Source organism: Lithobates pipiens, unplaced genomic scaffold (assembly GCF_037356315.1).
Source record: "Lithobates pipiens isolate NorthernLeopardFrog02 unplaced genomic scaffold, aLitPip1_a1.2 Scaffold_18, whole genome shotgun sequence".
Taxonomy (NCBI): domain Eukaryota; kingdom Metazoa; phylum Chordata; class Amphibia; order Anura; family Ranidae; genus Lithobates; species Lithobates pipiens.
In genome coordinates, this window is record NW_027507758.1 from 166,080,192 (window position 1) to 166,096,799 (window position 16,608).

At 42.6% G+C, this 16,608-nt stretch overlaps 1 protein-coding gene across 2 annotated transcripts in view; it reads right to left on the minus strand.

The window, feature by feature from the left end:
- Positions 1-16,608, minus strand: part of ADGB (androglobin) — a 422,031-nt gene that overhangs the window by 135,940 nt on the left and 269,483 nt on the right. For both annotated transcript variants that reach the window (XM_077486347.1, XM_077486346.1), the window contains exon 20: positions 3,673-3,846. In XM_077486347.1, the coding sequence (XP_077342473.1) occupies positions 3,673-3,846 (174 nt within the window). The remainder of the gene's footprint in view (positions 1-3,672; positions 3,847-16,608) is intronic.

Genomic DNA, 16,608 nt, shown 5'->3' on the forward strand with positions numbered 1-16,608 from the left:
AAGCTCTGATATTTTTGCAAAAAAAGTACATGAATGCTATATTGGTGCATAGGGGAGCTGGAATTTAGAAAAAAAGTGTACAAAGGTGAACTTACCCTTTAATCTACTTCTGTTGAAGGAACAGTTTGGAACATTTTTCATTTATCGGGGTCTGCAGCAAGTCAAGATCAAAGTATTGTGAAAGAGGTCGGTGCTGTTGTCTGAATACAATGTCCCAGCAGGGGAGAATTCCTCAATATACCTTGTTTTTGGCTTATTGAAGATAACAATGTTTGGCCAGGTTTACATTATTATGTGCACTCAGCCAAACTGTTGCCTACAGAGATGCTCAGTGATATTAAGACAACCCGTACACAGTGGCGGCTGGTGACGTTTTTGGATGGGGGGGCGCCAGACCCCGCCCATCATGACCCCGCCCATCATTTTGGCCCATCCCACTTCTCATAAACCACGCCCCTTATGTAATCTGAAAAAAAAAAAAATTGGCGTGGGTTCCCCCCTCCGAGAGCATACCAGGCCCTTAGGTCTGGTATGGATTCCAAGGGGAACCCCCTACGCCGAAAAAATGGCGTGGGGGTCCCCCCAGATCCACACCAGACCCTTAACCGAGCATGCTACCCAGCCGGCCAGGAAAGGGGGTGGGGACGAGCGGGCGCCCCCCCCTCCTGAGCCGTACCAGGCCGCGTGCCCTCAACATGGGGGGGTGCCTTGGGGGAGGGGGGGCGTGCGGCCCCCCCACCCCAAAGCACCTTGTCCCCATGTTGATGAGGACAAGGGCCTCTACCCGACAACCCTGGCCGTTGGTTGTCGGGGTCTGCGGGCGGGGGGCTTATCGGAATCCGGGAGCCCCCTTTAATAAGGGGGCCCCGGATACCGGCCCCCCCACCCTATGTGAATGAGTATGGGGTACAATGTACCCCTACCCATTCACCTGTGAAAAAAAGTACAAAAAAAACACAACACAGGGTTAAAATATTTTATTGCACAGCTCCGGGGGTCTTCTGTCTTCGGGGGTCTTCTCGCCGGACTCCTCCGCTATCTTCTTGTAGCTCTTTTGCTAGCGGAGGAGCCCGGCTTTCTTCCTCACTGCCGGCCTCTTCTTCCGACTTCGGGGGTCTTGTCCCCCTCTTTGGTTCTTCTGCCGGGCCACCGCACCTTCTTATAGCTCTTTTACAGGCGGTGGCCCGGTCTTCTGTCGCCGCCGCCGCCGCCGCCCGTTCTTCTTCTTCTCCAGGAGATGTTGACTCGACGATCTCTCCGGCCGCAATGCCAGGGATGCGCTGCACTGCCACTTATATAGGGACAATGGGGCGGTGTCACATGGGTTGATGTCACATGGGTTGGTCACATGGGTTGATGTCACATGGTGACCCCGCCCCCGTAATGATGTCACAGTCCCGGAGGATGCTGGGACTGTCGCCATGTGACATCAACCCATGTGACCAACCCATGTGACATCAACCCATGTGACACCGCCCCATTGTCCCTATATAAGTGGCAGCGCAGCGCGTCCCTGGCATTGCGGCCGGAGAGATCGTCGAGTCAACATCTCCTGGAGAAGAAGAAGAAGAACGGGCGGCGGCGGCGGCAGCGACAGAAGACCGGGCCACCGCCTGTAAAAGAGCTATAAGAAGGCGCGGTGGCCCGGCAGAAGAACCGAAGAGGGGGACAAGACCCCCGAAGTCGGAAGAAGAGGCCGGCGGCAAGGAAGAAAGCCGGGCTCCTCCGCTAGCAAAAGAGCTACAAGAAGATAGCGGAGGAGTCAGGCGAGAAGACCCCCGAAGACGGAAGACCCCCGGAGCTGTGCAATAAAATATTTTAACCCTGTGTTGTGTTTTTTTGTACTTTATTTTACAGGTGAATGGGTAGGGGTACATTGTACCCCATACTCATTCACATAGGGTGGGGGGCCGGTATCCGGGGCCCCCTTATTAAAGGGGGCTCCCAGATTCCGATAAGCCCCCCGCCCGCAGACCCCGACAACCAACGGCCAGTGTTGTCGGGAAGAGGCCCTTGTCCTCATCAACATGGGGACAAGGTGCTTTGGGGTGGGGGGGCCGCACGCCCCCCCTCCCCCAAGGCACCCCCCCATGTTGAGGGCACGCGGCCTGGTACGGCTCAGGAGGGGGGGGGCGCCCGCTCGTCCCCACCCCCTTTCCTGGCCGGCCGGGTAGCGTGCTCGGATAAGGGTCTGGTGTGGATCTGGGGGGGACCCCCACGCCGTTTTTTCGGCGTAGGGGGTTCCCCTTGGAATCCATACCAGACCTAAGGGCCTGGTATGCTCTCGGAGGGGGAACCCACGTCAAAAATTTTTTCAGAAATTTGGCGTGGAGTTCCCCCTTCAGAGCTCATTCTCTGATTGGCCACGGCAAAAGTCGCCTGGCCTGGGGAAACCTTTCTGGCTGTGAAAGCTTTTTTTCCATTCATTCAGCTAAATGCATGAACATTCTCAACAAAGTAGAAACTAGAAAGCCTTTATGCGGTGACTCACCTCCTGCCTCACTGTCTTGCAGCTCCGCTCGGGCTGAGGAACGGAGCTGCCGACGTCACTTCCGGGTTTCGTGAAGCAGCCGAAAGCCGGAAGTGACCTGCCTGTCTAAGAATGACAATGCTCCCGCCCGTAGAATCACAGTGATTTTACGGGCGGAAGCTAGTCGGCGTTCTACAGTGCGCCGCAAGGCGGGTTTTTAACCCGCAAATGAAGCGCCATGGATACAATCTTGTGATTGCATCGACGTGGCGCTTCTCATAGTGCACTGTGACCGGCGCCACAGTACACTATGTTAAATTGTTAAATGACATTTTTTTTTTTTTTAAATGTCTTAAAGGGCCCGTTTTTTTTTTTTTACACCTAGGGGGAGGGGGGGGGGCAGCGCCCGGGCGCCCCCTATGGGCGGGCCACCACTGCCCGTACACCTGCTGTAATAGGAAGGTGGAGGTAAGACTGTTAAAATAAAGGTTGGTAATACAATTTCTATTAATATCTAATTGTGTGACTTAAGTTGGGCTTTTTCTTTAAATGCCCAGTTTTCCCCTTTTACTGAAGTTACTTTGAAATTTCCTATAACTGTGATGTCTTAAGCCTCATACACACGATTGGATTTTCTGCAGGGAATTGTGTGATGACAGACTGTTGGCCTAAAATTCTACCGTTAGTATGCACCATCAGACATTTTTTGTCCAACTTTCAGCCAACAAATGTTGGATGGCAGGCTAGTACATTTTCGGAGGACAACGGTCTGTTGTCAGATTTTCCTATTGTGTGTACACAAGTCTATCACACAAAAGTTGAAAGTACAAACACGCATGCTCAGAATCAATGCTCACCAAACACATTAGCAGAAGGTGCCCAAAGGGTGGCGTTCAAGAGCTGAAATTCTTCGTACTATGTCACTACGTTCGTGTTTGTTGGCTGACAATTGTGTACCGTTTGTATGCAAGAAAAGTTCCTGCCACAAGCCCTTCGGACAAAAGTCTGACACTTTGTTGGCCAACAATTTGATCGTATGTACGATGCTTTACTCTTGACTTTAAAACAAACGTCCACTTCTTAGCAACAAATCATCAAAACAAAGGGAGCTAGAAGGTTATTGAGCCGAAAACAAATGCTCCCTGTTTTCTGCCTTGTGTTGGAAACATTTTCGAATGTTTCCTGTGTTTAAATATATTTACCTTGAAGTGTTCTGCTGTTTTTCCTAAGGGCTTTGATTTGGTTTGCCAAGGATAGTGAGCTAACTTCAGTTCTTTAAAGGTACCAGCTATTTCATTTTCATTGCTAAAGTTATGCATCACATTTATTATAGCTTTTATTATACCCATTGCCGTCTTCATAAAGCGGTAGCTTTCCTGTAATAAAAAATAAAAACAAAAAATAAATCTTTTTTTGAACAGGGAACATTTTCTGTACAATGACAAATAAATAACAATACTTAGGCAGCATGCCAATGCAGAGATTAGAACTATAGCCTTAAAATACCAGGTCCCTTAATTCACAACCCCGATCTACATGGAGTTTAAATATTCATCTTGTATTCTGTCTTGGTGTGGGTGTAAATAAGTTCATTTTTGAACTGAGACTTATGAGAACAGCTGGGGATGTAACCAAAAGAAGAAGGAATATATATCCACTTGACTTCCAGAAGATTTACCCCTCTTCATGACCAAGCCATTTTTTATGATGCAGCACTTTGATACTTTCACTGGAAATTGTGCAGTCATGCAATACTGTACCCAAATGAAATGTAATTTTTTCTCCCACAAATAGAGCTTTATTTTGGTGGTATTAACTCATCACAGTTTTTTTTTTTTTTTTTTTGCACTATAAACAAAAAAAGACAGATAATTTTGACAAAACAATATTTTTAACTTTTTGCTATAAAACATATCCAGCATTTTTTTTTTTTAAACTTAACTTCTTCATAAACTTAGGCCAATATATATTCTGCTACATATTTTTGGTTAAAAAAAAAAAAAGGTTATAGCGTCTATAAACTATGGTATATATACTGGAATTTTTATTTAATTTAGTTGTGATTTTTTTCTGGAAAAAAGGTAAATTGAGTATTAAAGCTAAAGTCAAAAATCAGTGCAAGGGACATAACTTACACTCAGTAGAATGTGTCCCTTGCACTGATTCCTCTTATGTTAGTAGAAATCCCAGTGCCCTGATTACAATTAAGTGCCCACCAGTGTCAGCAATGATTGCCCACCACTGCCAGCAATCAGTGCCCATCAGTGTCCACAAGTGCCAGCAATCAGTGGCCGATAGTGATGCAAGTCAGTGCTGGCCATCAGTGCTGCCCATCAATGCCCATCACTGCTGCCCAATAATGCTCATCACTGCTGCCCATCAATACCACCCATTAGTGCCTATCAGTGCCACTTATCCATGCCGCCTATCTGTGCCCACCAGTGCTGCCTATCTGTGCCCACTAGTGCCACCTATCTGTGCCCCTCAGTGCCACCGATCTGTGCCCAGTGCCCACCAGTGTCACATATCAGTGCCCATAAGTGCTGTATATGTGTGCCTCCTCATCAGTGCCACCTAAGCTCTATTTGTGTGAAGAAAATTATACAATTTCACTTGAATACAGTATAGCATGACCACGCAATTGTCATTCAAAGTGTGACAGCGCTGAAAGCTGAAAAATGGCCTGGGCAGGAAGGGGGTGTAAGTGCCCGGGGGCCCACAGGAGCGGCAAGAACAGGAGGACGTTCTATGATGTCCACCTGGGTTGGCAGGGTGTTCCTGCTGGCATCATATCACTATGGCCTGGTATGGAACTGGATAACCAGCCATTTTTTCAACTTTCCATTTATGAAATCTTCTGTCCTTGTTGTTTTAACTTTGAATAAAAAAAAAAAAATCTGCCAGTAAATAACTTATACAGCCCCAGGGGCGGACTGACCATTCTGGCACTCGGTCACGGACCGAGGGCCCCATGCCACTAGGGAGCCCCATCAGACTGGCCAGCCTCGGTAAATGCAGGGACAGTATGTAAAAATCTGTGTTTTTTTACATCTGTCCCTGAAATGTCCCATGCCGACATAATTTTGCTGTAAAAAAAAAGGAAGCTATAGATGCCCCGCCTCTGTACTGCCTCCTCAGCCAATGGAAACAGTGTACACGCCCCCTTCCTCTCCGCGGCTCATTTGATTTCAGAGCAGGAGACTGCCAACAGCTGGAGGAGGGGACACAACGTGCAGTGTGGGAAGGGCTGCAACCTGCTGGAAGGTAAGCTTGCTGAGATGAACTGAGTGTCAGTGGCTTAACCTAGTGAGCAGGAGGGAGGGTGGATGTGTTTTTCCTCTAGCAGGGCTCTGAAACTGTTAGATCGATTTTCTATGTGAGAAGTGCCATGCTTCTGGAGGAAGGAACTTCCTCCCCCAATCTCTGCTACCCTGCCTACTCATTACCTGCCCACCAGTACACAGGCACAGTTCCCTCCTCTCCTGCATTACCACCTAAAGTGTCTGTGAGCTGCTGGGGCACTACAAGTCCCAGCATGCCTGGAGATGGTGGCAACAGTGTGTTTTTAGGCTGGTTCGTTGGGTGAAAAGTGCTGGTGTCTATATATATATATATATATATATATATATATATATATATATAATGTGTGTGTGTACATATATGGGTGTGGTGTGTGTGTGTGTATATATATGTATATATGTGTATATATATATATATATATATATATATATATATATTTTTTTTTTTATTATTATTAGAGCTGGCCGATTTTTCTAAAAAAAAAATAAAAAAATATCTGCGATAATAAAAAAAAAAAAAACACTGTTTGAATCAAGGTGTTGTTTTTTGTTTTTTTTTAAAAAAAAATTATGGACACTGTGCCGGTCCTGAGGAGCTGCGGGCAGGAGTTTTTAGGCGAGGCTATGGCTTTGGCTTAGTCCACGATGCTTTCTTACATTTTTTATTGATTTGACCTCTCAGCTCGATTCAAGATTTAAATCGATTTTTTTTTCCCCCAGCCCTAAAATATATATATGTGTGTGTGTTTATGGTGTGTGTCTGTGTGTCTGTGTATACTGTGTGTCTATCAGTGGCGGTGCGTCCATAAGGGGCGCTTGGGCGCTGCCCCCACTCTCCTGGCAACTCTCTATCACCATAGATAGATTCATGCATTGCATGAATCTATCTATGGTTGCCGCTTACACCCCCTATTCAGATACCCGTCTCCTTTTCGGGCACCTGAATTACAGCGGCGGGTGTGTTTTTGGGAAGCACCTGATTAGAGCCTTAGGCTCTAATAGGCGCCCACAAAGGTGAACAGCAGGCGTCATGCTGGGCGTTCACTGTTCACTCAGCTGTGTGTGTGTGTGTTAGAAAAGCAAAGGAATTCACTTTGCTAACACTGAACCGCCTCTCAGCCAATCAGGTGCTTGGGTCTGTTACCTGTCACCTGATTGGCTGAAGCGTCAGGCACTGTGATTGGATGCCTGACAGAGGATGGAAGAAGACATCGAGGGGCGTGCAGGACACCGCCGCTGACCCGCTCCGAGACAGGTAAGTATGGGGCGATGCACATTAGCAGCAATTCATGGGCACAGTAGCGGTAATTGATGGGCACGCTGGCAGCATTTGATGGGGCACAGTGGCTGCATTTGATGGGCACAGTGGCTGCAATTGATGGGGTTTTTTTTTGTTTGTGTTTTTCAGTTTGTTTGTGCCACCCCCCCCCCTCATAAATTTTGAGCACCAGCCACCACTGGTGTCTATGTGTATATGTGTATATATGTATAATGTGCGTGTGTGTATATGTATACTGTATGTTTCATTTGTGCCTACTGCCACCAAACAGAAGTCGATCTAACAATCCTATGCCCCTGAAAAATCCACAGCCATTCGGAGGCAGCTGAATGGTGAACTGCTGAGCCCGTAAGTTAGGACTCTGTGGACTGTGATATATAGGGAGAATGTTAGGTCTATGGTGTAAGGTAGGGCTGATGTGAGCCTGGCGTTCATCCTGACTGTACTTGTTGTTTTGTATGTTACTTACTCCTGGCATGGCGGCCACCTGGCGTTCACCCTGACTGTACTTGTTGCTTTGTATGTTACTTACTCCTGGCATGGCGGCCACCTGTAAGCCTGGGGGCCCCATAATCTTCTATTGCCCGGGGGCCCCATGAGTTGTCAGTCCGCCCCTGTACAGCCCACTTCCTGTTTATTGTCTGGTAAAAAAAAAACCTAGGCTTATGACATCATGCACAGCTCTCTCTCTCACTCTTGTGAGAGTTTGCCAGGAAAGGAGGGGGGGTGAGTCAAAACAGGGCCAATGAGAGCTGCAGGGCTGCAGAGCTGGAGGTGTGCCTCTATGTGTCTGTGTAAATCCAGCAAGTGAACAGGCAGCAGCTACAGCTACCCACAATTAAAATGGATGCAGCCAGACTTAGTGAAGGGAGATTTCTGCAGCATATTTGGCAAGTACAGAATCACACTATATATAAAATAATATGCAAAGTGGTTGGAGGGACGCTTCAGAATGGCAAAGATGAGCAGACTGCAGTTCCTCTCTATCTATTAAATGTTTTACATGATGCAAATTCTCTGTGTAAATAAAGATAAATCAATGTACTGCACTGTTCATTAGAAAACACTGTATATTAGAATTTACTGTAAAGCGTAGTGATCTCTATAAAGGTCAGTGAACTTTTAACTAAACCTCAATATTCTTTAAGTGAAATTTTATATAAGTTTGAATATTTTAAAATGGATGTTGTATAGTATGTCAATAAAATTTGACCTATGACATAGAGCATTATGTGTTTTTTTTTTAAAGGGCAAACAATGCAGGAACAGTTTGCCTTTAGACTAAATGCACTTGCTGTCCAACCACAGTACAGTTTTGTGAGTGCAAGAGAGCAGTGAGTACATGAGTGCTGCGAGTGCACTTGGTCTGCGAGTGCATATGGTCTGTGAGTGCACGTGGTCTGCGAGTGCATATGGTCTATGAGTGCACGTGGTCTGCGAGTGCACGTGGTCTATGAGTGCACGTGGTCTGCGAGTGCACGTGATATGCGAGTACACGTGGTCTGCGAGTACATGTGATCTACGAGTGCACGTAGGCTGTGAGTGCATGCGGTCTGCCCGTGCACGTGGTCTGCCCGTGCACATGGTCTGTGAGTGCATGTAGGCTGCGAGTGCACGTGGTCTGCGAGTGCATCTGGTCTGTGAGTCCACATGGTCTGTGTGTGCACGTGGACTGCAAGTACCTGTGTATTGTATTGTTGAGTATTAGGCCGCGTACACACGCGGGGACTGTTCGCCCAACTTTGTCCGCTGAACAGTGTTTCGGCAAACAGTCCGCTCGTGTGTGGGCTTTCAGCGGACAGTGTCAGCGAACAGTCCGCTGAACAAGGTTTTTCGGAAATTCCGAAAAACTGTCCGCTGAAACTTTGTTTCAGCGAACAGTCCCCTCGTGTGTAGGCTTGTTCGTCAAACTAAGTTCTGCGCATGCTCAGAAAGGATTTACACGCCGAAAGTTATAATGCAGTGTATAGGACGTCGTATTTTTCGTCCCGTCGTACGTGCCGTTCACGTCATCGCGCACGGTTTCAGCAAACTGTTCGTTCGTCGTGTGTGGCCATGTCCGTCCATGCTAATTTTGAGCGGACTGTTTGCCGAAACTGTTTGACGGACAAAGTTGGGCGAAAAGTCCCCGCGTGTGTACGCGGCCTTAGTGTCAGGAAGCTAGTTGTTAGTTAATTTGGACAGGGTATAATCCCCAATCCTCATTAAATTAGTAGGTACGATGCCCAGAGGGTGTGGATATGTGACATCTTGTGTACCGCATACTTACCTTAGAACAAGGCCCCGATATCTCTGACGATAAACGCAGAGGGAGCTGACATGTTCCCTCGGCGTGACTTCCAGGAATCGCGGCTCCGGCACTGTGAGTGGCCGGAGCCACGATATCGTCACTCCTGCGCATGCGCGCAGGAGATTTCTTTCTGGCAAAGTCAGGCATCTGCCAGGCTTTCAGCCAAAAATCCCCTGTGCGCATGCGCTGATGCAGTCAGTGGCGCATTGCGAGGGGAATAAGATTTTTTTTAACCTACAGGTAAGCCTTATTATAGGCTTACCTGTAGGTAAAAGTAAAAAAAACTGTATACAACCGCTTTAAAAGAGCGGAAAAAAAAAGTCCTGGATGGCTTAACTCCAATGTAAAAATGCATATAAAAGCAAAGGAGAAGGCCTTTAAAAAATAGAAGGCTGAGGGATCATCATCAGCATTCAGACTTTACAAAGAATGCAACAAGCTATGTAAGGGTGCAATTAGGGCGGCTAAGATGGAGAAGGAGAGCAAAAAAATCCCAAGAAATTCTTTAAGTATATAAACAGTAAAAAATGGAGGACAGACCATATTGGCCCCATAAAGAATGAGGAAGGACATCTGGTTACAAAGGATGGGGAGATGGCAAAGATATTGAATTTATTATTCTCCTCAGTCTCCACAAGGGAATCAGGGGGCTTCAGTAACCAAAACTGCAGTGTTTGTCCTCATGACACAGCACAGGAAGCACTCTCATGGCTAACAGAGGACAGAATTAGAAATAGACCTGGGAAACTTAACATTAATAAATCACCAGGACCAGATGGCTTGCACCCAAGGGTACTTAGGTAATTCAGTCATCTAATGGCCAGACCATTGTTCCTAATTTTTACTGACAGTCTACTGCCTGGAATGGCACCAGCTGATTGGAGAAAAGTCAATGTAGCCCCAATGAAAAAAAAAGGCCAAAATACATCCGTGGGAATTACAGACCAGTTAGCCTAACATCAATAGTATGCAAGCTATCAGCATGGATTCATGAAGAATCGTTCTTGCCAAACCAATCTATTAACCTTCTATGAGGAGGTGAGCTTACATCTAGATAAAGGAAGGCCCAAAGACATGGTATATCTGGATTTTGCAAAAGCATTTGACACTGTTCCCCATAAGGGTTTACTGTACAAACTAAGGTCTGTTGGCATAGACCATAGGGTGAGGACATGGATTGAAAACTGGCTACAAGGGTGAGTTCAGAGGGTAGCAATAAATGGGGAATACTCGGAATGGTCAGGAATGGGAAGTGGGGTCCCCCTGGGGTTCTGTGCTGGGACCAATCCTATTTAATTTGTTCATCATAAACCTGGAGGATGGGGTAAACAGTTAAATCTCTGTATTTGCAGACGACTAAGTTAAGCAGGGCAACAAAGCTAATAAAGGGCCTGGCGGATATTAGTTATGAAGAAAGGTTGCGAACACTGAATTTATTGTCTCTGGAGAAGAGATACTTGAGAGGGGATATGATTTCAATTTACAAATACTGTACTGGTGACCCCACAATAGGAATAAAACTTTTTTCGCAGAAGGAAGTTTAATAAGACATGTGGCCAATCATTAAAATTAGAAGAAAAGAGGTTTAACCCTAAACTGTGTAGAGGGCTCTTTACTGTAAGAGCAGCAAGGATGTGGAATTAAATAAAAAAGAGTCCTGCGCAAATAATACCACAAAAAAATGAATAATATATATAAATGTGAAAAAACAAGAGTCAATGAAAATATTTCAAAATAAACACACCAATAGTGTAAGTGTGTAGTGAAAACACTGGAGAAAGAACAGGACCAAATGTTCCAAAAAAATTCCAAAAAAATTCAGGCTCCCAGAACTCTCACCTCAGAGATGGAATAATAAGGCAAAAGAAAATGATTCCAATGGACTTCTCCTTCACTTCTCTGTGCACAATCACCAAATGGTATAAACTTCTACCACTAGAGGGCCGATTCAACCTCTTATGGGTAATACTGCAGCATATGTATCCTCGTGGTATGAAACTTAAAGAAAACACAGAGGGGAGGGGGGAAGGGAGAGAGAAAGGGGACTCCAATAGTGTAGTGGTTTCCAAAACTGAATAAATTTATTTAAGAGAAAGCAATGGACTCTCACATTTAAAAAGAAAGTATCAAACAGAAAGAGATCTGGCGTGTACAGCCAGTCTTACGCTTGTTCCGGTATTCCTACGGCCACTCCCTACGCGTTACGTCACCACGTGACTTCTTCATGGGGATGACGCTAGACCATTCGTAATATGCTTATATACGAGAAAACCGGAAACGATCGGACCGGAAACGTCCGAACGACCATTTTGAAAGAGGTAAAAAACGTCCGAACGACCATTTTGAAAGAGGTAAAAACAATAATGTTGGCCGGATATAGTAACTCCGCCATCTTGCTCCTCCACAATGGTGAAAGGGAAGTGTATGTATACCACCATTTTAGACCGGAAATGATACTTCGGCCATCTTAATACAATATGATGTACAGAAAAATATATACATTCTCCCTTTAAAGAGCAAAATAGATCCGAACGAAATATAGAATCCGAACGAAATATAAATACTGAAGATAAAAACATAAAGCCTAAAAATTGAAAAATAGCATATATCTATCAGTTTATGTTGAAAAATGTCAAAAAATATATATATGTAAAAACCGCAATAGACATGAATGTATAAATATCATGATATACAAATAAGAATATATAAACAATGTGAATAGAGAATGAGATATCCTAGCGATTTAAAATATTACGTCACTATATAAAAAAATGTATAAAATATACATAGCGACAATAGATAAAAAATATATAAAAAATATTAGAATATATATAAAAATAGTAGATGTATTAAAATATAACTCAAACTGTTCACCAAATAAAATGCCAAAAAATGACGATGATGGCATACCGGAAATAGAGCAAGACTTTACATAAAATATCCCATCATAATAATAATACAAGAGGATAAAATGTATACAGTATAATGCATAAAATTAAAAATTATTTAAAAAACAATTAAGATCAAAATCGACATTTAAACCATCAGGATAAAAAGATCTCATAGTAAAAATCCACCTAGATTCCTTCTGACTGATGGTTCTAATTTTATGGCTACCCCTAGCGTCATCCCCATGTCTAGCGTCATCCCCATGAAGAAGTCACGTGGTGACGTAACGCGTAGGGAGTGGCCGTAGGAATACCGGAACAAGCGTAAGACTGGCTGTACACGCCAGATCTCTTTCTGTTTGATACTTTCTTTTTAAATGTGAGAGTCCATTGCTTTCTCTTAAATAAATGTATTCAGTTTTGGAAACCACTACACTATTGGAGTCCCCTTTCTCTCTCCCTTCCCCCCTCCCCTCTGTGTTTTCTTTAAGTTTCATACCACGAGGATACATATGCTGCAGTATTACCCATAAGAGGTTGAATCGGCCCTCTAGTGGTAGAAGTTTATACCATTTGGTGATTGTGCACAGAGAAGTGAAGGAGAAGTCCATTGGAATCATTTTCTTTTGCCTTATTATTCCATCTCTGAGGTGAGAGTTCTGGGAGCCTGAATTTTTTGGAATTTTTTTGGAACATTTGGTCCTGTTCTTTCTCCAGTGTTTTCACTACACACTTACACTATTGGTGTGTTTATTTTGAAATATTTTCATTGACTCTTGTTTTTTCACATTTATATATATTATTCATTTTTTTGTGGTATTATTTGCGCAGGACTCTTTTTTATTTATTTTAGTGATAGTTTGTGTTTACTATTTTGTCCCGCTGCATTTTTGTTTGATTTAGCAGCACTTGCACTTTTTTATTCTACAGGTTGTTTCATTATATTTCGTTATATATTCTATTTTGTCGCACATAGATCTATTTTATGTTTAGCACATAGTGGCGCGAGGGTCCATTTTACACATATTTTATACTTCTACACATTTTTCCTTTGCTGCCATTATGGAAGTGTTCACCTTTTTGGAAAATAGAAATATTAATTTGGATGAAATTTTTTCACACACTAAAGCACGCAATTCTGATCTTGATAGTCTTATGAGAAAGTTAGGACATCATATGGAGAAAAAGATCAGTCTTTGGTGGGATACCATCACTTTTGACCAATATATTAGAGAAAACATTGCTCCAAGACGCATTAGGTGGGAGTTACCACCTAATGATGGTCTGATTGACAAAGAATCTATGGAGGAGTGGTTTGAATTTTTCAATAGTAAAAGTGTTGAATGTGTTAAATTTTTACTGAAAAGAAAGCAAAGAAAGGCTCACATAATTGAAAAACAGATTGAGGAGATTAGGAGTAAATTAGAATCACATAAGGAATCGCCAGAATTTTATAAAATGGCTACACAACTTAACAAAGACCTTATTGCTAAAGATTTAGAGGTTCAACAACGAAAAATGAAAAAATATCACCGGGATACTTCAGATTATAAAGCCAATAAAATATTTAAATGGCAAAGCAAACTAGAACCAACTATTCCGGAGTCTACACAATCTACTCCAGAAAGAGAAGTAAGAATACAAGATCCCACATCTTCTCATGTTGCCAATGATCTTATATGGGAAAAACATAATAGTAGATTTGAAACAGAGAAACCTCCTGTTACACATTATAACAGGGGTTATCCTGAGACGCCGAGAAGACATGATTCATCGTATAATAACCAATACGCCACCCCAGTCCCATATGATAACCATACATATGGGGGAAATTATACACAACAGGCCCCTAAAAAAGGGTGGAAAAAACCTTTTAAAAAATTTAAGAAACCATATTATAATAACTGGCACCAAAGAAATAACAGAAGGCCTTCATATCAAAATGACTATCAGGGAAGAAGGGATAGAAGCCCCATACCAACGTCCAATCGATATGAACCCATTAGAAATTATCCGGAACAAAACTACTATGAGCACTCTTATCCTCAATATCCTCGAGATACACAAGATCATTTTTTAGATCGGGACAGGAGAGACTACTCCCCAAGGAGACCCCAGGAGACACATTGGAGGAGGGATTCGCCTGGAAGACCACCACAGGAACCGTATCACTCCCCCATAAGAAGAACGGAAAACGAAAGAATACGAAACAGCCCAGAACGAAGAGAGGCTGCAGAGCGGGAAAGAGAATCCAAACGAAAAAGAGAATGATTGGAGAAGGAGTTATCAATTTGAGCGATACTCCCATTTCCCCAGAAGAACTAGCCGTTCTGGATAAAGGTCTTAAATTTGCCCCCACAAAAAATTTGAATAAATTTGACACGTATATTGGCATCCAAAAATACATCAGAAAAATTAATATCAAAAAGTACATTATGAATAATCCTATTAAATCCAATACTATTACAGTAAATGAACCTAATCCTACACTATTCAGTACTTTACGCAATAATTCAGTGTTTAACCCACAAGTCAGTGGTAATCAACATATTGAAGTTTTTAAAAAACTCGTGTTGGACGATATCTATACCATGAAAATCAAAAAAGTTTCCGATCCAGGATATATTAAAAAAGGTATTAAAACATTGACACAAAGGAAGGATATTGTTGTTCGGCCGGCTGACAAGGGAGGCGCTGTCGTTATACAATCAAAAAAATCCCATTTAGATGAATTGGATCGACAACTGCAAGACAGCAATACATATACCAAACTTTTGGGTAACCCTACTACGAAATATAAAAAGGAATTGGAACAGTTAATCCATTTAGGAAGTAAGAAAGCTATTTTAAATAAAAGAGAAAGCAAATATCTTCTTCCTGAATCATGCAGAGTACCTATTATATATACGATTCCTAAGATACATAAAAATAGAGATAATCCACCTGGCAGACCGATCGTGAATAGCATCGACTCTCTCACTTCCAGATTGGGAGAATATCTAGATTTTTTTATTCAACCAGCCATACAGAAGACTAAAGCATATCTCAAAGATACTAAACATACACTTCAATTACTAGAAACTGCAACTGTCTTAGAAGGAAGAACTTTGCTTGCTACCGCAGATGTTTCTTCCTTATATACTATCGTTGCGCATCATGAAGCATGTTCTGCTATCAAATGGCTTTTGAGAACCTTCACTACATTAAGCTGTCAACAAAGGAAGTTCCTGATTAAATGTTTAGATTTTTGCCTAAAACACAATTTTTTCTGGCATAATCAAACTTATTATAGACAGGCTATAGGGATAGCCATGGGCGCTAAATTTGCGCCTAGTGTTGCAAATGCTTTTATGGCCCATTGGGAAGAAGATGCCATATATAAAAACACACCAGCAGAGCTAACCTTTTATCAAAGGTATATCGATGACATCATCATAGTATGGAATGGTAACCATGATGCTCTAGAAAAATATTTAACAAAACTAAATGTGAATGACAAAAACATCCATTTAGAATGGAAAATACACAATAATAGAATTAATTTTCTAGACTTGGATATTTCCCTGGATAAAAATAAGATTATCACGAAAACGCATTTCAAAAACGTTGATGCCAATAGTTATATTTCCATCAATAGCTGCCACTTTAAGCCATGGTTGTTTAATATACCCAAAGGACAATTGGTTTGAATTAGAAGAAACTGTAGCAAAATTGAGGATTATCTAGAACAAGCTGATTTAATTGCTACAAGATTCAAAGAAAAAGGATATGATGACGCCTTTATTAGAAAAGAAATTGAATATGTTAAAAGTATGGATAGGTTCAAGATGCTTGAAAACAACAGTAAGGACAAAAATAAATGTAATCCAGAAGTCCCTTCGATTATATTGGATTATAATGTACAACACAAAGAAATTTCCAGGTTGCTGAGTCGACATTGGCACATATTGAAGAAAGATAAAGATTTGGGCAATCTCTTACCGCAAAAACCTAATATTATTTTCAAAAGGGCTCCCACGTTGAGAGATATTATAGCTAAATCCGTGGTTGATCCACCCCCTAAAAGAGATTTCACTTTTTTTACTGGAAAAGGTTTCTACCCTTGCAAGAATTGCTTCACATGTCGACATGCCAAGAAATTTCAAAATAAAAGATCTGATTTTACCAGTACTATTACCGGAGAAACACATATGATACGTGATTTTATTGGATGCCATACAGAAGGCGTGGTATATTGTTTACAATGTAGTTGTAAATTACAATACATTGGAAGAACAAAAAGAGCACTTAAAGTAAGACTAAAAGAACACATACAAAATATTATAAAGGGTTTTCCACAAGTCTCCAGACATTTTGATCAAGTTCACAATAGGGACCCTTCC